This window comes from Eschrichtius robustus, chromosome 4, assembly GCF_028021215.1.
Source record: "Eschrichtius robustus isolate mEscRob2 chromosome 4, mEscRob2.pri, whole genome shotgun sequence".
Taxonomy (NCBI): domain Eukaryota; kingdom Metazoa; phylum Chordata; class Mammalia; order Artiodactyla; family Eschrichtiidae; genus Eschrichtius; species Eschrichtius robustus.
In genome coordinates, this window is record NC_090827.1 from 53,106,271 (window position 1) to 53,128,517 (window position 22,247).

The window sequence follows — 22,247 nt, forward strand, 5'->3', positions numbered from 1 at the left end:
TGTCCCCTGCATTGGCAGGCGGATTCCTAACCACTGCATCACCAGGGAAGCCCCGACAACCTGGACCTGTGATGGGCTCCTGAAGTGGGGGTCAGCGAGCTTACAGAACTGAGCCTGTAACCTGTGGGCTCTGATGGAAACTCCAGATAGATAGTGACAGAACTGAGTAAAGTTATAGGACACTCAGGGGTGGCAGAGTTGCTTGATGTGTGGAAGATCCACACGTCTGGTGTCACAAGCCAAGTAGTGTTGTAGTAGAATACTGAGAGCAAACGCGGACGGGAGGAAGTGTGTCTTTTCCTTTACAAATAGAAAACGAAATTTCCCAGGGCCTTGATCACTCTGTCTACAACAGAACAGGCTGTGAGCTAGTTTTGTAAATTTATTAAGGACCACCCCGTTGCCACCACCACTGGAGACAAGATATCACAGAATCACTGTTGAGGTTTTAAAGAAAGGCGCTGAAAGACCAACCCAATTCCCTAGAATACTAAAATGCAAATGAGAGACTTGCCCATAGTCACTCAGTAAGTGATTAAATGGGATAATACACGTAAAGTGCCTGTAACCGTGCCTGGCACAGAGCGCTATCCGGAAGTTGGCTATGATTAACCCCTTCGAGCAGATATTCTAGCTGCAGGCTCACAGCATCCCACACACTCGCTGCCTCTGGATTATACGAACTGCTTTGAATTGATAATCAAGTTTAAGGTTTTCACTTGCGTAATGCATGTCTGTTAACTCTGAGTACGATTTTAATGTACATTCTCGGATTTGGCCGCTTGGTGCCCTTTTAGCTTTAAAAAGGAAACACCGCAAATCAGTATTTTGGGTTCAGTAAGTTTTTCTCGGTGTTTTTTTTTTTTTTTTTCCTGTTACAACTGCTACGTATTTTGATAATAGGAACTCCTTTACCTGAAGAACTCCCTTACAGGTCAAGGTGACCGCGATCCTTCCTGTTTCACCTTACTCGAAAAGCTCCGACCATCTGGTCATCCTGCTGACGTCACTGCGCATGCCTGCCTGTGACCGGACGCTCGGGAATGACGTCAGGCCCCTGCGGGTCCACGCTCTCCCGAGCGCCATGCTGGGCGCGGCAGGCGCGGGGCTCGTGCGGGGCCTGCGGGCAGGGACGCAGGTGTGGCTGTGGGGCTCGCGCGGCCGCTCCCTCAACTTGCCGCACGCGGCCCGTGGGCTCCACGCGGGAGACCGGCGGCCCTCAGCCGGGCGGGGGCCGCTCGAGCGGCGGCCGAGCCTGCCTGCGGCGGCGATCGTGAATTCGGCGCCCCGCCCTCTGCAGCCCTACCTGCGCCTCATGCGGTTGGACAAGCCCATAGGTGAGTGTGGACGGACGCGGCGGTCCGGGGGCTGCGGGCGCAGTGGAAGTGAAGCCCGAAAGCTGGGGCTCGGCCGCCAGGCGCCGAATACCGTCAAGACACCCGAACAGGCCGATCTCCGAAGTAACCGGCCGGCTGTCACTCCTCTCCGAATCCTGAGCACGTGAGCCGGGCAAAAATTTCGCTCATTCCACAGTCCGTGTTTAAGTAGTGAATCGAGCAGAAATTCCGTACCCGTATCTCTGCATTTGCGCAGATTTACAGTGTGGAAGCACTTCTACGTTCATTATGTTTCATCCTTCCCATAATCCCAGAGCAAATAATTGAGACGATAAAGACGATGAGGAAATTAAGGCTCTTTGGCAGAGCCAGACCAGATGATGCTGAGTTTTTTTAGCTCTTTGCCCTGCACCATCCGTCACACAAAGATTTAATTCATTTGGATGCTGCAGGTACAGCATTTATGGACTACTTATCAGCTCACAGTCGCCTCCTAAGGGAGGATTTTGCTGAACTTCCTATTTAAATTCACCTTTCTCCTCAGTCTCTCTTTACCCCCCATTTTTCTTCATAGCATTCGCCACTAGCCTTATGCATTTATTGGTTGATACACTTCTCCAATACAGTATAAGCTCCACTTATATGGGACTTTTATATCTAGTGTCTAGAACAGCCTAGCAGTAGTATTGAATGAATTAAGTCCTACAGCACTGCGTAGCCTTAGGGCTAGAAAGAGCTATGGAAACTGTACTTTCAAAGAACTCCCAGTCTAGTTTAAAAAGACAGAGTATTGGGTGAGTTGGAGAAGATTGGGTTAATAGTATTATGTATGTTAAGAAGATACAAGCCTGCTTGCTTTGGTTCTAAATAAGGTGACTGTAGGATTTTTCAGACAACTTATGAATAGTACTATTAGGATTCATTCAGCAGACATTTTTTGAGCCCTTACTGTATGCCAGGCACAATAAACTGACAGTAGTAGAATTCCAGGTTTGATACTTCTTTACTTAAATTCTTCTTTTGTGGGGTAATTTTATGTTTATTGTTTTATCTTGTTGAATTTTGATCTTGTTAAAAAGTGGGTTTCATTGTTTTTCAGAAAGGATTACAACTTCCTACAACCATGTCACAAACTACATTGTTTCAGGAGGTTTCAGCAGGTAGCACTCTTTCCACTAAATTGGTGGTATAACTGGTTTTACCACGTTTATGGCTGAAACTGCATTTATGTTTTCTTGAAGATAATTTGTAATTAGTGAATGAATCTTAGACTCAGTTTACACAAACTGTTTGGTCTGCCCATCACCTCTCAGAATGCTTACTCACTTTATAATCTCCCAGAGAGTTTTTACTTTTTCTATAATAAATATATCTTTCTGAAACCTATTGTATCCCCCCACCTCTGCATCCTTCTTCATGGGAGAGAACAGAATGAAAGTGTCATAGGGGAGACCAAAAAATGTTGCTGAGAATCGGGAGGGCAAAAGAACAATAAGAACTCATGGGTATTTAGAGCTTTAGGTATCCACAGTGATAGCCTGGAGCCAAACTGCTTGGGTTTGAATTCCAGCTCTGCCATTTTTTTTGCCTGTGTGGCCTTGGGCAAATTACTGTCTCTATGCTTCAGTTTCTGTGTTTGTTAAATGGGTATAAAAGAAGTTGTGCCTATCTCATAGGTTTGTTGTGAGAATCAAAAGTATTGTAGGACAGCACCTGGCACAGAGTAAGCACTATGAATTTGTTATTGTTTTCATTATCACCATTATTAATATTGTCTTATAACAACTCTAAGAGGTAGATGATGTTCTTTCCCCTCTTTTGTAGATGAGGAGCACTGAGGCTTCAAGTTTAATATACTTTAGTGTGTAGTGTCACTTACTAGGAGCAGACATTGAACCGTCACTACAGGAACCCTCCTCATCTGTAGGGGTGCCCTGCAGATTCCTATCAGTGAATACGGTACCTAAAATGCAGACTTAACAGCCAAGGAAATTTTGACACTGACACAAAATGCTATAGGTGGTTACACATCTTTCTCTTTAGAATTCTTTTTTAAATGGAACCTTCATTTCTACTTGTACTGGGAAAATGCCTGTGAAGTAGTGTTCTTTTTTTTCTATCAGGGCAGGATCAGCTAGCTACTCCTCTGTCCCTCTGAGCTATACTGATAGGTCCAGGGAAAAGGAAGTGGTTAAACCCATTGTGTTTTAACCTCTTCGTGCATCTGTTTCCTCATCTGTAAAATAGGAATAATAATAGTGTCTGCTTTATAAGGGTATCTTTGAGGATTAAATGAGTTTGTATATATAAAGCATTTAGAACACTGCTTGACATTTCACAAACATTTAGAAAATGGCATTGTTGTTATTGTTTTAGATGGGACACACTGAATATGAGTCTGTCCAGGACAACCTGAATTCAGGTCTAGACTGGCCATTTCTGATTTTTAGCCTCTCCTTGCCTTGCCTTTTCTGTGTGTTTAAGCCTGTTTTGGAAAAGCCTTCCTGAGTTTTACCTACTCCATCCCCCATTAACTTGGGTGGCACTGTTTTATGCCTTTATAGCATCCTGTACTTTCCCTGTTGTTGAATTGATCTATTTCAGTGTTATTTATATAACTGTGTTTCTTCCTTTTGCTTTATAAGCTGTGTGTAGGCAGAAATCAGCCCTCACTTAGTCACCATTGTATTCCCAGTTCCTGGAACAGCTCTGGTACAAAGTATGTGCTTTATAAATATTTGCAAATGAATAAAGCTTAAATTTAATGAAACTTAAACATGATCATAAGGACTTTGTCATTTGACCATTTTTGTACAGGATCTGATTTTTCTTTAGCCACATGTCCTATTTATTCCACTTTTTGAGGAGGAAGAAATTATCCTCTACCCTTCTAAGTTAAGTCTAAGAATTAAGTTGACATGAGACAGATTAATAGGAGAAAATCAAACAAAAATTTAATTGCATGTGTGGGTGAGAGAGACCCAGGAAGACTGAGTAACTCACCAAAATGGCCAAAATACCCTCACCTTAAATATCTTCAGCTAAAGACACAGCAGGATATTGGGGGTAGTGGTTTGGGACTTAAAAGTGGGGGAAGGTAATTCACTGGAGATAGAAAAGTAAATGTTTGGTAAACGGGCATCTCTGGTCTTTAGGCTCTATCAAGTTTCCCCACCACACCTAGCCCATATTTTTGGCAGATATCTGATGATAGCTCTACTCTGGTAACATTCTTGAAAATGTTCTTGAATCTTCTGTTTCTTAAAAATAATCGGCCTAAATTAATCCTCATGCCAAAGGGACACTTTTGTGGGGTGGCACTCTTATATTGCTAATATACACCCTTATATTACTAATAGGAAAGAAAAGCTCAGAATTTATCTAATAGGTACAATATCCAAACATTTGTTGAAAGATTTTCTTTTGAAAATAGGATATCTACTACAGGTCATGTGTGAAGGCTCCTATCCCTACAATTTATTTGGTTTTAGCTTAATTTCATCTAGTTTATGGGCTGAGTACCAAGAACTAATCCCATTTGTGCATGTAGTAGCAAAATAATAAAAAAACAGTAGGCTAATCCTTCTTTCCCCCCCAAACCATTTTATTATATTGTATTAACAACAATAGAGAAAGTTTTATTAAAGTTTTTTGAGCAGGTAATACATGCAGATGATACAAAATTTAAAAAGGTGTAAGGGTACAGAGTGAAAACTAAGTCTTCCACCCCTTTTTTCCAACCAATCAGTTTTCTTCCCGAAAGGCAACTCTCAGTATCAGTTTCTAATGTTTCCTTCCTGACATCGTTTGTGAACATACATTCAAATGTATGTATTTGTTTTATATGTGTATGCATGTGCGTATATACACGTACCCACACACACGTACAGGAAAACTCTTCAGCTTGCCCTCCGTAGGAACTGGAACATTTGCAGCCTCCAGACATATATGACTATCCAGCTCCCCAGAGTATGTTGTCAGCCTTTGGGTTGCGCCAGTCTGATAGGTGGAAAATGTTATCTCAGTGTAATTTCCATGTGTATTTATCAAAGTTGAGTATCTTTTCATTGGTATAAGAGCCATTTGTATTTTCTATTATGTTTTTTGTCCATTTTTCGATCGGGCTTTTGATCTGTCTTCAGTTTCTGGGAACCCTATATATTAGGGAGACTAGTCCTCTGTTATATGAGTTGCAAGCTTATTTTCCCAGTTTTGTCATGTGTTTTTGACTTTGTGTTCCTTACTTCTCTTGGATACAGGGTTTCAAACAAATGAAGACAGCTAACTTAATTTGTACCTTTTTTGTCTTTTTATTTTGCTTAGGAACCTGGCTACTGTATCTGCCATGTACTTGGAGCATTGGTCTGGCAGCTGAACCAGGTTGTTTTCCAGATTGGTACATGTTATCCCTCTTTGGCGCTGGAGCTGTTCTGATGCGTGGCGCAGGCTGTACTATTAATGACATGTGGGACCAGGACTACGATAAAAAGGTAGATTCGTCCCAGAAAGGAACAGAGAGGCTCCTCTCAATTCTGCAGAGTAAGATGGTGGCATCACTTTTGAATGCCACATAAAGCAACCAGGATCGTTTAGTGTCCTCACTGAAATCCAGCGTAAGAAGTGCCAGTATCAGTTGAATAGCTGGTGTTGCAAAGTGCAGTGTGCTTCCTTTCCCAACAGAGGAGCGGCCATGGGGGCAAGGTGTGTACATCATTTTTACAAAATGAATTAGAATTTGGAAGGCCAGAGAAAGGATGTTGGGAGTGAAGGTGAAAATTCTATCCTGAACCTTTGGGTGTCTAAAAGAACTGTCATCCCTTCCTTTGAGATGTATGTTGGAGCTATAACTATTCATATGTAAATCAGATCTTAATTTAAATGAATCAAGGCAGCCCTATTAGCATTTGCTATAATTATTTCTTTTAAAAACATAATTTTATTTTTTTCTCCTTAGAAAAATAATACATGTTTATTCTGAAAAATTCAGACAGTACAAAAATAGAAAGGATAGAAAATGCAAGTCTTCCTTACCACCTCCCCCAAGCCCCCAGAAAAAACTTCATTTAAAGTTTGATACATTATATTTCTCTAGATTAATTTCTATGCATGTTCTAATGCATGTGTGTAATTATTTCTTTGTTCTTCAATGGACCGTTATTTTCTCAAGGGAATGGTCCGTCTTGTTTGCCTTTTATTCCAGCAGCCATACTATAACAAGTATAAAATCGTTAAATGCTTGAGTAAATAATCAAGTAAAATTTCAACTCAGAAGAAATCCAGGGTGAATTATGTGAAGTAAATAATCATGTGACACTCACATAAAGTGAATAATCTTCCCTGGTTTGCCTTTCATATAAGTCTTAGTTTTCCTTAAGCAAAGCACACCTATAATGATTTTTAGCTTATGGAACAGTGTCACATTAATAATTTTTAAATTGAAAAACATTTATTGAATACCTACTGTCTATGAGACACAGTGACAGGTTCTAGGATTGTGTGGATGAAAGACAACATTGCTGACTTCAGTTTAGTAGCTATCAAGAGATGGTGTCCACAAGGGCGCTTACTGCAGACCACCTACCTTACCTTAGCATAATGCAGGGGGTTAGAGAGAAGTTTTGATGGGGTGAGGTGGGGTAGGGTGACTTTGGAACTATGACAGACTAAAATGGCAAGAAAAGCCTGGGCAGGAGGGTGAAGGCCACTCTAGGCAGAGGGAACAGCAGACACAGAGGCATGGCTGTGAGACAAAGTATATTATGCTTGACAACTGCAACTATGTGGTTTGTGTGTGGCTGGAGGGTAGGATGGTGGCAGAGTGGCAGGTGATGCATGGTAAAGGCATCTCTATGTCTCGCTGACCGTTGGGATGCTTTGATCTATGCCAGGAGATGCGTACTTTCTTGTTTTGGGGGTTTGCACATCCTCGTCAGTTTTTCATCTGCATAACCATATGAATGAGGCTTCTGGCCAGTATCACTTCAAAATAATTATTGAACACATTTAGAGCAGCCTAATGTCAAAATCCTGGTTGTGATATTGTACTGTAAAGTTTTGCAAGATGTTACCCTTGGGGAAAACTAGATAAAGGATACATAGGATCTCTATATTTCTTATAATACAGAGATTTTTTTTTTTAAAAAATTGCATGTGAATCTACAATTATCTCAAAAGAAGTTTAATTTAAAAATAACATAATCAAACCAACCAACATTTTCTACTTTTTTAATTAACGAAATAGAGCCATTTAGTTTTGTCTTAAGTGATTTTTATTCTCACTAGATAAAAGGGAACTGATTAGATATCTTACATCTCCCCCGTGCCATTTTTCTCTGATTAGAGGAATCCAGAGTCTATGTTGACATACAACAAAGCACTTAAATGAGTATTTTGTAGCTATGGTTTTGCTAACATGAATTTTAAAATGTTATGAGCATCTCTTTTACAGAATGGGTTAAAAAGCTTGGTCAAATTGTAACGCTTACCTTACAGTTTCTTAAAGACAGTATGTTTATGGCTGAGGGTTTTGCTTAACAATGTTAGATGACTAAGTAAATTGCTAATACATTAAATGATAAGTGAATTGCTATTAGGTTATTTGGGTTAAATGTGTTTTGTTGATGATGTATGTAATCTGCTAGTCATGCGATAAACATTAGGTCCAATAAACATTGAAATAATATCAATACACAGGTGTTAATGATTTGATTTAGTAAGCTGTGAGCATTCTAGTTTCATAAAAACCACATAGAATATGTTTTTTGATCATCATATTGCATCATTTTTATTCTTTTGATGGAGCGCTTGTTTATTTTCACCTCTCGAGTTTGGCCAGGCAATTACCATTGTACTGAAGGGGCAGTGTAATTTTGTGGTTAGTACTGTGGTTGGTGCGACTGGACTGACTGTGCTACCTTAGTATCTGTGACCTTGGAAAGTTACTGAGCCTCTCTGCCTCCGTTTCCTAAAACTTAGAAATGGCAAGAACTTGTGAGTGGCTAAAAGAGAGTTGTTACAAGGATTCAAGGATGTGATGCATATATAGCTCTTAGATTATTAGCATTCAAATACTGGCAGGAATAATCATAATATCCTAAATCAAATATAAGAACATAAATATTATTCCCACTTGAAACTACAGGGACCAAATCAAGGATAAGATACCCAGTTCTGGCACTAAGCAAGATGAGTCATTACAGTTTTTGACAAACTGTTTTATTGCACAGTGAAGCATGCTATAAATTGGGTCAGCAAATTTCTTCTGTAAAGGACCAGATAGTAAATATTTTAGGCTTTGTGGGCCACACAGTCTTTGTTGCAACTACCGCACTCTGTTACAGCGTGAAAGCAGCCACATACAATATGTAAAAAAATGGGTGTGTCTCTGTTTCAATAAAATTTTATTTGTGGACACTGAAATTTGAATTTCGTATTTTCTTATGACACAATACATTACTCTTTCTTTGTTTATTTTCAGCCACCAAAAAAAGTAAAAACCATTGTTAGCTCATGGTTCCATACAAAAACAGACAGAAGGCTGGATTTGTCTCACAGGCCATAGTTTGCTAAAACCCTTGCTATAAATCATACAAAAATATGTTATATTAATTATGGTTAACATTTATTGCATCAGGCATTGCATTCACTCTGTGAGGTAGGTGCTATTATTGCTTCTCCCTCTCTTTCTGTTTTTCCTTACATAGGTAAATAACCTAAGCCTGAGGGAGGTCAAGTAACTTGCCAGAATTCACACAGCCAATAAGTGATGGAATTGAGTTCAAATGCTAGGCTCTCTAATCCCAGATCCTGAGTTCTTAACTTCCAGCAATGCTGAAAATTTTGGTTATGCACTTTATTTGTGGTTGAATTTAGAATAATCACATTTCATGATCTCTTGGAAGGAAAAGAATAATATATATTATTTGTTCACATAATTGCTCTACCTGTTCATATTCTTACAGTGAGTTTGCCCTTTATATATGGGTGCAGTTAATATAAGATTACAGCCCCATTCCTGCATAGACTGGCAAAAGCACTCCCACTTTCAGACTCAGATAATCTGTCTTCTTTCTTCATGTCTGATGCCTGATTGCAGTGCTTCCCATACTCAAAGCATTTACATGATATCAGCCTTATCTAACATGCTCTGCACTTTCCCCTTTCCTGAGAATTCTTTATTTTTGTCCCTCTTTGCTCCATGGAAATTGAACATATACTTGCTAAGCTGGGTAGGTAAATAGTTAGATTGGGAAGTTGCTTTGTTTTGTTTGTTTGGAGATGGGGATGGGAGAAGGAAAGAAAGGAATGAATGGTGGGAATTTTTAGTCCTTTTCAAAGCTATTTTAAATAGGAAGTTTGATTCTTGGTAGTACTTCCAATGTTCACCTTTTATTCATATTTCTGCCTTAGTACGTACCATGGGCCAGTCTCTGGAGTAAATGTTTAAGTAAATGATTGAGCTATTCCCGGACGCTAAGGTATCTGTTTTTATGTTGTTAAGGTTACAAGAACAGCAAGTCGCCCAATAGCTGCTGGAGACGTTTCAACTTTTCAATCCTTTGTTTTTCTTGGGGGACAGTTGACCTTGGCACTGGGTGTTCTTCTGTGTCTGAATTACTACAGGTACAGTATATGTGTTTTTCATAATCATGTAAAAAATCTTTCCTTTGACATAGAAGTACGTATAAAATAAAACAGAAATATCTGTATTACAAAGTTGTTTATTACCTAATCAGGCATCTGTAAAGTGAGCAATGTAAGTCACCACACATTGTAAAGTCAAGAATGCTTTCAGCCACAGGAATGAAGAGATCAGCGTTTCGTTTATTCTGCACCACCTCCAGTACTTGCACTATGTGTTCCCTAAAGGACTCAAGACACTTCTCCTAGGTTTTCTAGGTGCATGCGTGGCAGTGTGTGTATATACCCACTTGTATAATTTTATTTATCCTGCTAGTATCTCTGAAGCGTTAGAGGCAGAAGTGATTATGCTCACTTTGCAAAAAGAGGAACTGGGTCTTTCCCAGAGTCGTATTCCTAATCAATGACAGAAGAAAAAAGAACTCATTCTTATACCTCTGAAACAGAGACAAAATTAGACTTTTGTGCACCAGATGGCTGCTTACATAGTGCTTCAATAAGACAAAAAAGAGGAGGAGTTCAGCAAATAAGCATATTTTATAGAGACTAGACTTAACTGCATATCTTGTTCTGATAGCTTCAGTCAAGTGAGAACACTTTGAAAGGTTATTCCTGGAGGGGTAGTGTTAAGTGAGCTGTGAGCTTCCTAAAAACATCTTATCTGACTGTCATCCTTTCATAGGTGCTTTGTGACCTTATCCTCTTCTAGAGAAGTAACCCCTTGTGCATATAGGGAGGGATATCTTGACTCTAGTTCTCTGTTAGGACATCTCAGTTTACTAGCTATCTTAATGTTTGAAAGCAAAATTTAGGCAGTAGCACATGGGGAGTATTGTGTTGGATACTGGGGCCAGATGCCTTAGGTTTGCCTCCTGGCCCTGCTACTGACTAGCTGCATAACAATTGGCAAATTACTTTCTCTCTTTGACTTTCGTTTTTTCATCTGCAAAAAAACAAGTAGAATAAAACTACCTGCCTCGTAAGATTGTGGTGAAGGTTATAATGAGTTAACATATGTAGAGCAGTTAAAACAGTTGTAATACGTGAAAGCAATATATGTTAGCTATTCTTATTTTGTTTCATTGTTCGTAACACTTAAGATATTTTCTGATCACCCTTTATGTTAATTAAAGTCCAGAAATCAAGGTCTAGGAAGAGAATTTTACATAACAAAAAATACAATTTAGATAAATAATTTCCTCATTAGTGTTGCTATTGTTGTCTTATTTACCGATTTTTAAGAGATGGTGAGGGCTTCCCTGGTGGCGCAGTGGTTGAGAGTCTGCCTGCCAATGCAGGGGACACGGGTTCGAGCCCTGGTCTGGGAAGATCCCACGTGCCGCAGAGCAGCCGGGCCCGTGAGCCACAACTACTGAGCCTGAGCCTGCGTGTCCGGAGCCCGCGCTCCGCAACAAGAGAGGCCGCGATAGCGAGAGGCCCGCGCACCGTAGCGAGAGGCCCGCGCACCGCGATGAAGAGTGGCCCCCGCTCTCCGCAACTGGAGAAAGCCCTCGCACAGAGATGAAGACCCAACACGGTCATAAATAAATAAATAAATAAATAAATAAGTAAGTAAGTAAGTAAGTAAATAAATAAATAAATAAATAAATAAATAGCTTTAAAAAAAAGACGGTGATATTAATCTTTTTAACGTTTTTTCTTGATTTCAGTATAGCTCTTGGAGCAGCATCCCAACACGGTAATAAATAAATAAATAAATAAATAAATAAATAAATAAATAAATAAATGTAAATAAATAAATAATAAATAAAAAATAAATAGTAAATAAAAAATAAATAGTAAATAAATAAATAGTAAATAATAAATAAATAAATAAATAAATAAATGTAAATAAATAATAAATAAAAATAAATAGTAAATAAAAAATAAATAGTAAATAAATAAATAGTAAATAAATAAATAAATAGTAAATAATAAATAAATAAATAAATAAATAAATGTAAATAAATAAATAATAAAAAATAAATAAATAGTAAATAAATAAATAGTAAATAAATAAATAAATAGTAAATAAATAAATAAATAATAAATAAGTAAGTAAATAAATAAATAGTAAATAAGTAAGTAAATAAATAAATAGTAAATAAGTAAGTAAATAAATAAATAGTAAATAAGTAAGTAAATAAATAAATAAATAAATAAGTCAATAAATAAAAAAAAGAGACGGTGATATTAATCTTTTTAACGTTTTTTCTTGATTTCAGTATAGCTCTTGGAGCAGCATCCCAACACGGTAATAAATAAATAAATAAATAAATAAATAAATAAATAAATGTAAATAAATAAATAAATAATAAATAAAAAATAAATAGTAAATAAAAAATAAATAGTAAATAAATAAATAGTAAATAAATAAATAAATAGTAAATAAATAAATAAATAAATAGTAAATAAGTAAGTAAATAAATAAATAGTAAATAAGTAAGTAAATAAATAAATAGTAAATAAGTAAGTAAATAAATAAATAGTAAATAAGTAAGTAAATAAATAAATAGTAAATAAGTAAGTAAATAAATAAATAGTAAATAAGTAAGTAAATAAATAAATAAGTAAATAAGTAAGTAAATAAATAAATAAGTAAATAAGTAAGTCAATAAATAAAAAAAAGAGACGGTGATATTAATCTTTTTAACGTTTTTTCTTGATTTCAGTATAGCTCTTGGAGCAGCATCCCAACACGGTAATAAATAAATAAATAAATAAATAAATAAATAAATAAATAAATGTAAATAAATAAATAAATAATAAAAAATAAATAAATAGTAAATAAATAAATAGTAAATAAATAAATAAATAGTAAATAAATAAATAAATAGTAAATAAGTAAGTAAATAAATAAATAGTAAATAAGTAAGTAAATAAATAAATAGTAAATAAGTAAGTAAATAAATAAATAAGTAAATAAGTAAGTAAATAAATAAATAAGTAAATAAGTAAGTCAATAAATAAAAAAAAGAGACGGTGATATTAATCTTTTTAACGTTTTTTCTTGATTTCAGTATAGCTCTTGGAGCAGCATCCCTACTTCTTGTCATCACCTACCCGCTAATGAAGAGAATTACATACTGGCCTCAGTTAGCCTTGGGTGAGCTTGAAATAACTATAAGTATTTCCTTCAGTACCCTCAAGCTATACTTTTATATCTAATATCAATGCGTGTGTGTGGTGTGTGTATGGTGTGTGTGTGTGTAATGTGGCAGAGATAAAATGTTAAGTCAGTCATGAAATGTTCCAAACCAAGAATAGATTTTCATGTTTTAACGGATGGCAATTAGCCATTGTTATTGGCTAAAAAATCTTGGACATCTGCTAAGATTATCGTCATTATTTTCTGAAGTGCTCTTAAAAATCTAGGTATGTCATGAAGAAACAAAATTAGCCACCTTGACTTTACCGCTCTCTTTAGGTAGTTGATCTAGATGCCCTGAGGATTCTGGGGATTGGAATAGAAAGCACTCTGAGGCAGGAGAACAAGAGTTGAAGTGTGTGCTAGCCTAGCTCCCTTTCTGGGAAGCCTTCCTTAGACTTAGCAGAAGAAAGTTAGCCAGTCTCTCCTGGGCTCCCATAGCACTCTAATGTGACACTTACTCATTTCAACAGCACTAATTCAACAGGAAGATATTGAGAGCCTACCCTCTCTTCCCGTTAATAACTTCTAAACACCTAGAAGATAAGCATTCTTTACATATGGATGGTGTGGCATCTAACATGGCGCTTGGCACATCACAGGTATTCAATAAATATTTGTTGGCAGATAGAGGAAGATAGGTAGGTAAGTCAAAATCTATTGCAAAAATGTCTACTCCTAGACTTTTCTGTTCTATTCCTAGAATAGTCTAGAGTATTAAGAAAACTAGTATTTTTACTTTAAATATTTATTGACACCCTGACTTGTACTTTGTGCCAGGAATCACACCAGGTACTAGGAAAATAAACATGACTGAAACACATTCATCATCTTGAAGGAGCAAGTCCCTCAGGTACCTCAAAGTCAGTGGGTCCCAAACATCTTCTCAGAAACCCTTTTTCTCCTCCACATTGCCTATTTCCACTTAGAATCCCTCCTCCTCAGTTGATGAAGTACCTCTCCTCTGTGGTCCCACAGAGCATGCATGTCAGTGTACCTGAGGGACTTGCAGGTGGAGATGTCTAGCAGGAAATTCAGTATCTAGTCTGAAGCTGAGGGAAGTGATTAGGCTTACACATAGATATTTAGGAGTTGTCACCATGTGGATGTTTGTTTACAGTCCTCAGAGAGGGTGGGCTTGAAGAACAAGTGTTCCTGTCTAACTCTTGTTTCTGTAACTTAAAGGGGAAGTAGAGCAGTAATGGAAAAAACACAGGAGTTTGACTCAGATAGGTCTTAAGTTCAAACCCTAGCATCTAATACTATTTATCATTGGTGCCAGTCGTCATACTAGGTAGGATAAATGTTGTTCTCATGAAACCTCCTGTTTATCAGCGGGATATTATTCTTTGTGTTAGCTATGTTATTTTAATTGTTAATTAACCTTTCTGGTTCTGTTTTCCTTTTTGGTAAAATGTAGCTAATTACTACCACATGAGAGACTTGAAAAAATTTAAGGAAGAAACATATCTGAGAAAACAGCATACACAGAGCCTAGTACATAGAAGCATTTAATACGTGCTGATGCCTCTCTCCTTCCCTTTGGAATTCTAAAGTACATTTAGACTTTTCTCCTCTTTCTGTTTCACTAATTATAGGGTTGACTTTCAATTGGGGAGCATTACTTGGATGGTCTGCTGTCAAGGGCTCCTGTGATCCATCTGTTTGCCTTCCTCTGTATTTTTCTGGAATTATGTGGACTCTAATATACGATACTATCTATGCTCATCAGGTAAAGAAATATTCTTTTTCGTAACTTTGGTTTAACTGTTATCATTTTTTAAGAACTTTAAAATAAGAACTAAATTAAAAGGAAAGTTTTTTTTCTTTAGGCTTTTTAAAAAAATTGAGGTCACATTATATGTGTCACGTGTGCAACATTATATTTCGACTTCTGTATACACTACAGCATACTCAGCATCAAAAGTTTAGTTTCCATCCATCACCATACCATTGACCCCCTTTACCCATTTTGCCCTCCCCCTTCCCCTTTCCCCTCTGGTTACCACTAATCTATTCTGTGTATCTATGTGTTTAGTTTTATTTTGTTTGTTCATTTCTTTCTTTCTTTTAGTATTCCACACATGAGTGAAATCATAGTGGTATTTGTCTTTTTCTGTCTGACTTACTTTACTTAGCATAATACCCTCAAGATCCATCTATGTTGTTGCAGTTGGCAAGATTTTATCTTCTTACGGCTGAGTAATATTCCACTGTATGTATATACCACGTCTTTATCCATTCATCTGTTGATGGGCACTCACATTGTTTCCATATCTTGGCTTGCACATAACACTGTGATGAACATTGGGGTACACATATATCTTTTTGAATTAGTGTCTTTGTTTTCTTCCGGTAAATATCCAGAAGTGGAATAGCTGGATCATATGGTAGTTCTCTTCTTAACTTTTTGAGGAATCTCCTTACTGTTTTGCCATATTTATATTCCCACCAACAGTGCACAAGGGCTCCTCTTTCTCCACATCCTTGTCAACACTAGTTATTTCCTGTCTTTTTGATAGCCGTTCTAACAAGCATGAGGTGATATCTCATTGTGGTTTTGGTTCGCATTTCCCTATTAATTAGAGATGCTGAACATCTTTTCACATGCCTATTGGCCATCTGTATGTCTTCCTTAGAAAATTTCTTCAGGGCAGTGTCTATTCAGATCCTCTGCCCATTTTTTAATTGGGTTATTTGTTTTTTTGTTGTTGAGTTCTTTATATATTTTGGATATTAACACCTTACCGGATATATGATTTGCCAATATCTTCTCCCATGTGGTAGATTGTCTTTGCATTTTGTTGATGGTTTCCTTTGCTGTGCAGAAGCTTTTCAGTTTGATGTAGGCTCATTTATTTATTTCTGCTTTTGTTTCCCTTACCTGCGGAGACATATCCAGAAAGATATTGCTAAGACTGATGTCAGGGAGTGTACTGCCTATGTTTTCTTCTAGGAATTTTGTGGTTTCAAGTCTTTAATCCATTTTGAGTTAATTTTTATGTATGGTATAAGATAATGGTCTAGTTTCATTTTTTGCACGTGGCTGTCCAGTTTTCCCAGCGCCATTTGTTGAAGAGACTGTCCTTTTTCCATTTTATGTTCTTTGCTCCTTTGTTGTAAATTAATTTTTCGTATATGGATGGGCTTATTTCTGGGCTCTCAGTTCTGTTTCCAATGATCTGTGTGTGTCTGTTTTTCTGCCAATACCATGCTGTTTTGATAACGATAGCTTTGTAGTATAACTTGAAATCAGGAAGTATGATACCTCCAGCTTTGTTGTTTTTTCTCAAGATTGCTTTGGCTTTTCAGGGTCTTTTGTGGTTCCATACAAATTTTAGGATTTTTTGTTCTATTCCTGTGAAAAATGTTGTTGGTATTTTGGTAGAGATTGCATTGAATCTGTAGATTGCTTTAGGCAGTATCGATATTTTAATAATTTTAATTCTTCAAGTCCATGAGCACGGAATATCTTTCCATTTCTCTGTGTCTTCTTCATTTCTTTTAACAATGTCTCATAGTTTTCAGAGTACAGGTCTTTCACCTCCATGGTTAAATTTATTCCTAGGTATTTTGCTGTTGTTGTTGTTGCGATTGTAAATGAGATTATTTTCTTAATTTCTCTCTCTTCGAGCTCACTGTTAGTATATAAAACACAACAGATTTTTGTATATTGATTTTGTACCCTACAGCTTTACTGTACGTGTTTATAATTTCTAATAGGTTTTTGGTGGCAACTTCAGGGTTTTCGATATATAAAACCATGTCACCTGCAAATAGTGATTGTTTTTCTTCTTCCTTTCCAATTTGGGTGTCTTTTATTTCTTTTTCTTGCCTAATTGCTCTAGCTGGGAATTCCAATACTATGTTGAATGAAAGTGGCAAGAGTGGGCATCCTCATCTTGTTTCTGATCTTAGAAGGACAGCTTTCAGTTTTTCACCATTGAGTATGTTTGCTTTGGGTTTGTCATATATGGCCTTTATTATGTTGAGGTACATTCCCTCTGTACCCACTTTGCATGAAGCCTCTGATGTCACATGACCGTGGTTACAACACTATATGGAAATGCTTACAAATAAAGTTGCTGGAGGAGACCAGTCAGCCAGATGTGAGTGTATCATCAAGACCTAGCTCTACTTAAACAGGAAGGATTTGTTGGGAGAGGCAAGGAATAAACTGAGCCAGAAGTGAAATCTGAATGGATGTGATTAGGTAGCAAGTGAACATTTTTCCACATGTGTGATTTTAGCACGATTGCAACTAAAATGTGTAGGAAATTATTGAGATGTGAAAACTCTGAAGTAAAGAAGAGCTATGTGAAGAATTAGAGTTGAGTTTGACTTCTAATTTATTAGTAAAATTATAGTTGAAAGTCAGTATAGGGTCATAAAAGTACGATGATATGTAGAAATAGGTCTGGAAGATAATTTTAGCAATAACATTTAACTTTGATTTGGCCTGCACCTTCATTTTTGATCAACTGTTTCTGAGTTACTGTCATGTTCTTTAAAAGACAGTTTCTTCTGGAATTAGATGGTAGTGATGGTTGCATGACCTTGTGAAGATACTAAAACCACTGAATTACATACTTCAAAATGGTGAACTTTATGATATGTGAATTAAATCTCAGTAAAATCCAGGCAATTTCTTACTACTTTCTAATGTTAGGACAAGAGAGATGATGCTCTGATCGGGCTTAAGTCCACGGCACTGCTGTTCCGTGAAGATACCAAGCAGTGGCTCAGTGGCTTCACTGTGGCAATGTTGGGGGCACTGAGCCTGGTGGGAGTGAACATCGGTCAGACTGTGCCCTACTACACCGCTCTGGCTGCTGCCGGAGCCCATCTGGCTCACCAGGTTTGATCTTTTCCTTATCTTTCCCTCTTTTTTCTTTGGTGTAAATTATTAAAATTATTTAAACAAAATGCCCTCTGTGTTTACCAAGCAAGTTACTTCCTTAAACAACTACTTGGCTTGTACTGCCTTGAACTGCCCCTTCCCTGCCCCAATATGTCATATAAGAAAGCTAGCTGTATTATTCTAGGGAAATAATGTAAACCTAAACCTAGATTTTTTTTTTTTTCCTTCTAATTTTCCTAGAATTATTTCTGATGTGTGTCTAGAAAAATTTGAGCAATGTCTTAAGGTTGTGGGTTGAGTTGAATTACTCTGAAAGCAAACTGATCAACACAACTGTATTGTTTAAATGTGGGCATCTATTGATGGTTAGCAAACTAATCATTCATTTGTTTGGGTCACACTGGCACAGGGACCAAGGCAAGATAAGACACAAAATGCGAAGATGTCAGAGTTCTGCCTACACAGTAGGAAACTGCCAGGATGTTCACCCAGCACCTCAGCCCCACATGTTTATATGGCAGGTCTACATCACTGACTTCTGTAAAATGAATGAACTAAGTAGAATTTAATTAAATAGGTTGCTTGTAAATGGACTGTATTTTTGCATCAGTATTACTGTTATTTTCTTTGAACAGAATCGGAAAGATGTTAGTAAGCCTGTATTTAGATGATCTATTTTATACAGATCGGTGCATGTGTAAGCAGGACTTGCATAACATGGTATGAAGGAAACTAAAATCTGATGTGCATAAAGTAAACCACATACTATATCACCTTCATTGTTTTCCTCACCAGGAAAGCTAAAAGGTATGAATGAGTGATTCTCCACATTTCAGCATTTTCCTCTTCAGAATTTCTCAGCATCTCCTTTTGGTCATTACTCAGCTCCATGGGAGTTGTTATCATCAGTTGATTGTCTGATTAGGATAATGGATGTTTAGCAATATTCAAGCACCTGGATACTAGCAGAGGAAGGCAAAAATTATGGGGATAATCACAAATATTATAGGAAATATTTGGAACCCACTTTATATTCTGAATTGCCTTTGTGGTCCTCTGCCTAGTCCTTGACACAATACTTTAAGATGGACATAGTCTTCTAGTATTTGGAGAAAGGAAATCATGATGATTTTAAGTCTGCAGGTCACATAATAAAGAATAGTTGAGGGCTTCCGATGCTTAAGTCCAGGGAAGCGTAAAATAGGGACATGAGACTTTCTCGATATATTTGCAGGACAACTGTGGAGAAAAGAGAGTATGTTTGGTCGCTACCTGCAGATCTAGGATTTTAGGTGCCCTTCTCTATGTGGGGATGGGAGGGAGATTTTAACATGTATGGGGGTACTTTGGGGTATCATAAATAAACTGGGGAGGGACCACTACAGGCATTTAGTGAGCGAGGGCCAGGTACATTAAATATCTCTTGATGCAGCAGACAGCCCTGCACAGTACAGAGTTGTCCTGCCCAAATGTAACTTGTTCCTCTGTTGAGAAACATTGCTCCGAAGAATAAAGCTAAACTGGAGGGTAGGAGTTGTAGAGAGCAGATTTTAGATCGATCAGTTTAAGGAAGAAGTTTCTAAATAGAATTAAAAATAGCATGTGTTGCCTCTCAGAGCGTTCCTGCACCCGTCAAGTGCAAGTTTTTAGCTTAGATGATATCCATTGAGAGATATGGTAGATTTTTTTCTACGTTGGAAAACAATTTGGGGTACATTAAAGGCTTCCCATTGCTTAAGATTCTATAACAAAGGGCTGTTATCTTCTTTATATTGATGTGTTTATTTGTGATGCCTAAAAGTCCATACTGAGTTCTAACATGGCATGTATTCTTTTCTTATAGATTTACACTCTGGACATCCACAGACCTGAGGATTGTTGGGATAAATTCACCTCCAACCGAACAACAGGACTAATAATTTTTTTAGGAATTGTCCTTGGGAATTTGTGGAAAGAAAAGGAGACAGATAAAACAAAGAAATATATAGATAATAGAATAGAAAATTAGCAAATTAAGTTTATCTGGGGATTTTTAAAACAAACTTTTACAAAATACTCTCAGGTCTTATTACCACATAATTAGATTTGAATAACAGTCTTACAATATGTTAATGAATTACAAACCAGTAGATGAAGTTTTAGAGCATTTTTGCCTGGATTTTAGTTCAACTATGTACTAGTCAAATTCTTCCCCGTCACAGAAACCAGGAACTCTTCAGGATTTGCGATCACCTGGAGTATTTAAGTTATAATTCTCATCTGCAGTTACAGGAATTATATGAGTTTCGGCACTTTAGAAAAAACCTTGATGTGTGTCTCATCTAAATGAATGTCTCTGTAGGAAAATGGACTCTCTTTTTAGGGCAAAATAAAGGCTGCTATAGAAAGTTGAGGCTTATTGTTCTTTGCGTTGACCTTTACTTACTGCCGAAAGCTGTAATTCAGGAAACCATTCTGTTTTTTATATTTTAGGAGAACTTAAATCAGTAAATAAAATTTTTTACCTGTTATACCTGTACATACTGCTGTTTGTTACCAACCCTGACATTTATTTGAGAGGTCTCTGTGTACAGCCATAGTGACCAGAATGGGCTGGCAGTCACTAATGATGACTTTAATTTCTATTTATTTATTTTCTATCTCAGGTGATTGTAATTGATAGGATAGTGGTATATTGGTTAGGTGTAGCAACTATTTCTTTCCTTACCCCCTTCAGAATATTCTCAACATAACAGCCACAACGATTTTCTTAAAACCTCTATAAGGCCATGTCATTCTTCTTCTCAGAACCCTCCAGGATCTTCCCAGGTCACTCAGTACAAACTAAAAGTCTTGTCACCTGCTAGGCCCACCATGATCTGACCTTGTCTGTGGCTCCTCCACTCACACCCCTCTGCAGCCCTGCTGGCCTCCACACTGCTCCTCAACAGGCTGGACAGACTCGACCCAGGGCCTTTACATGTACAATTTCCTTTGCCTACAGTGCTGTCCTTGGATTATGTCTTAGTCCTTCACTGCAGGTCTTTTCCTAAATGTCACCTTCTCAAAGAGGCTTTTCTTAGCCGTTGTTTCTAAAATTTCATTTACAGGGGCTTCCCTGGTGGCGCAGTGGTTAAGAATCCGCCTGCCAATGCAGGGGACACGGGTTCCAGCCCTGGTCCGGGAAGATCCCACATGCCGCAGAGCAGCTAAGCCCATGCGCCTCAACTACTGAGCCTGCGCTCTGGAGCCCGGGAGCCACAGCTACTGAGCCCACGTGCCACAACTACTGAAGCCCGCGTGCCTAGAGCCCGTGCTCCGCAACAAGAGAAGCCACCGCAATGAGAAGCCCGCGCACCGTCACGAAGAGTAGCCCCGGCTCTCCGCAACTAGAGAAAGCCCGCGCGCAGCAACGAAGACCCAACGCAGCCAAAAATAAATAAATTTTAAAAAATAAATAAAATATATTAAAAAAAAATTCATTTACAGATACTACCTACACTACCTGTATTATTGGGGTTTTTTTCTCTTCACAACTTACCACTCTCAAAATATGTTTTACTTGATTTAAGTGGCTGTCATGAACAGGGGGGTGTAGTGCGAACAGGGGGTGTAGTGCGAACGGGGGGTGTAGTGCGAACGGGGGGTGTAGTGCGAACGGGGTGTAGTGCGAACAGGGGGTGTAGTGCGAACGGGGTGTAGTGCGAACGGGGTGTAGTGCAAACGGGGTGTAGTGCGAACAGGGGGTGTAGTGCGAACGGGGTGTAGTGCGAACAGGGGGTGTAGTGCGAACAGGGGGTGTAGTGCGTTTACTGCTGCCCACAGTGGGGATGGGTTATGGGCAGCAGTAAACGCAAAATTGCTTAATGATGGTAATGATAGGACGATGATACAGCTGACTCAGAGCACTTACACATGCCAGGCACAGGTAAATGAGCATAGGAAAATGCATTTACCTGCTTACTCGGCAAATACTAAACCACCGAGTGTGAGTGTTCAGACTTCAGACAGCAGTAGCAGCTGTAATTGTACTCTGCTATAGCAGCAGTGAGTTGAAGAGGAGAAGAAATAGGAACTTTGTACCCTATTTTTAGGGAAATACAGTCGGTTACTATTTTATCGAATCCTGACACTGTACCAGGATAGATAAAATTTAAATCTTTGTTGATTTCTGTTTTCTTACAAATATCATCCAACCCCACCCCGCCCGAAAAGATTTACTTAGCAAAATTTACACAATTTTTCTAGAAAATAGAGTAATAATAAAAAATAGGGAGTTTAA

At 37.8% G+C, this 22,247-nt stretch overlaps 1 protein-coding gene across 2 annotated transcripts; it reads left to right on the forward strand.

Moving 5' to 3' along the window:
• Positions 1-1,050: 1,050 nt before the first annotated feature.
• COQ2 (coenzyme Q2, polyprenyltransferase) lies at positions 1,051-20,376 on the forward strand. 2 transcript variants are annotated; one of them, XR_011073905.1, is made up of 8 exons: positions 1,066-1,337; positions 5,661-5,827; positions 9,838-9,959; positions 12,998-13,083; positions 14,724-14,857; positions 17,795-17,983; positions 18,672-18,793; positions 19,830-19,950. XR_011073905.1 is itself a non-coding variant. In XM_068542726.1 (7 exons), exons 1-7 carry the CDS (start codon positions 1,085-1,087, stop codon positions 19,992-19,994), a joined length of 1,116 nt encoding a protein of 371 aa, XP_068398827.1. In that variant the 5' UTR covers positions 1,051-1,084; the 3' UTR covers positions 19,995-20,376. The 2 variants fall into 2 exon arrangements, 1 of the variants encoding a protein (XP_068398827.1); XM_068542726.1 differs by lacking the exon at positions 18,672-18,793 and having other exon boundaries at positions 1,051-1,337; positions 19,830-20,376.
• Positions 20,377-22,247: the final 1,871 nt, after the last annotated feature.

What these genes read in the sequence shown, in the direction of transcription:
- COQ2 (XM_068542726.1), top strand. Translation starts at nt 1,085, where the DNA reads ATGCTGGGCGCGGCAGGCGCGGGGCTCGTGCGGGGCCTGCGGGCAGGG. An exon ending in CTGGCCTCAGTTAGCCTTGG is followed by an intron (nt 13,084 to 14,723) that starts GTGAGCTTGAAA and finishes CACTAATTATAG; the next exon opens with GGTTGACTTTCAATTGGGGA. An exon ending in ATACTATCTATGCTCATCAG is followed by an intron (nt 14,858 to 17,794) that starts GTAAAGAAATAT and finishes TTCTAATGTTAG; the next exon opens with GACAAGAGAGATGATGCTCT.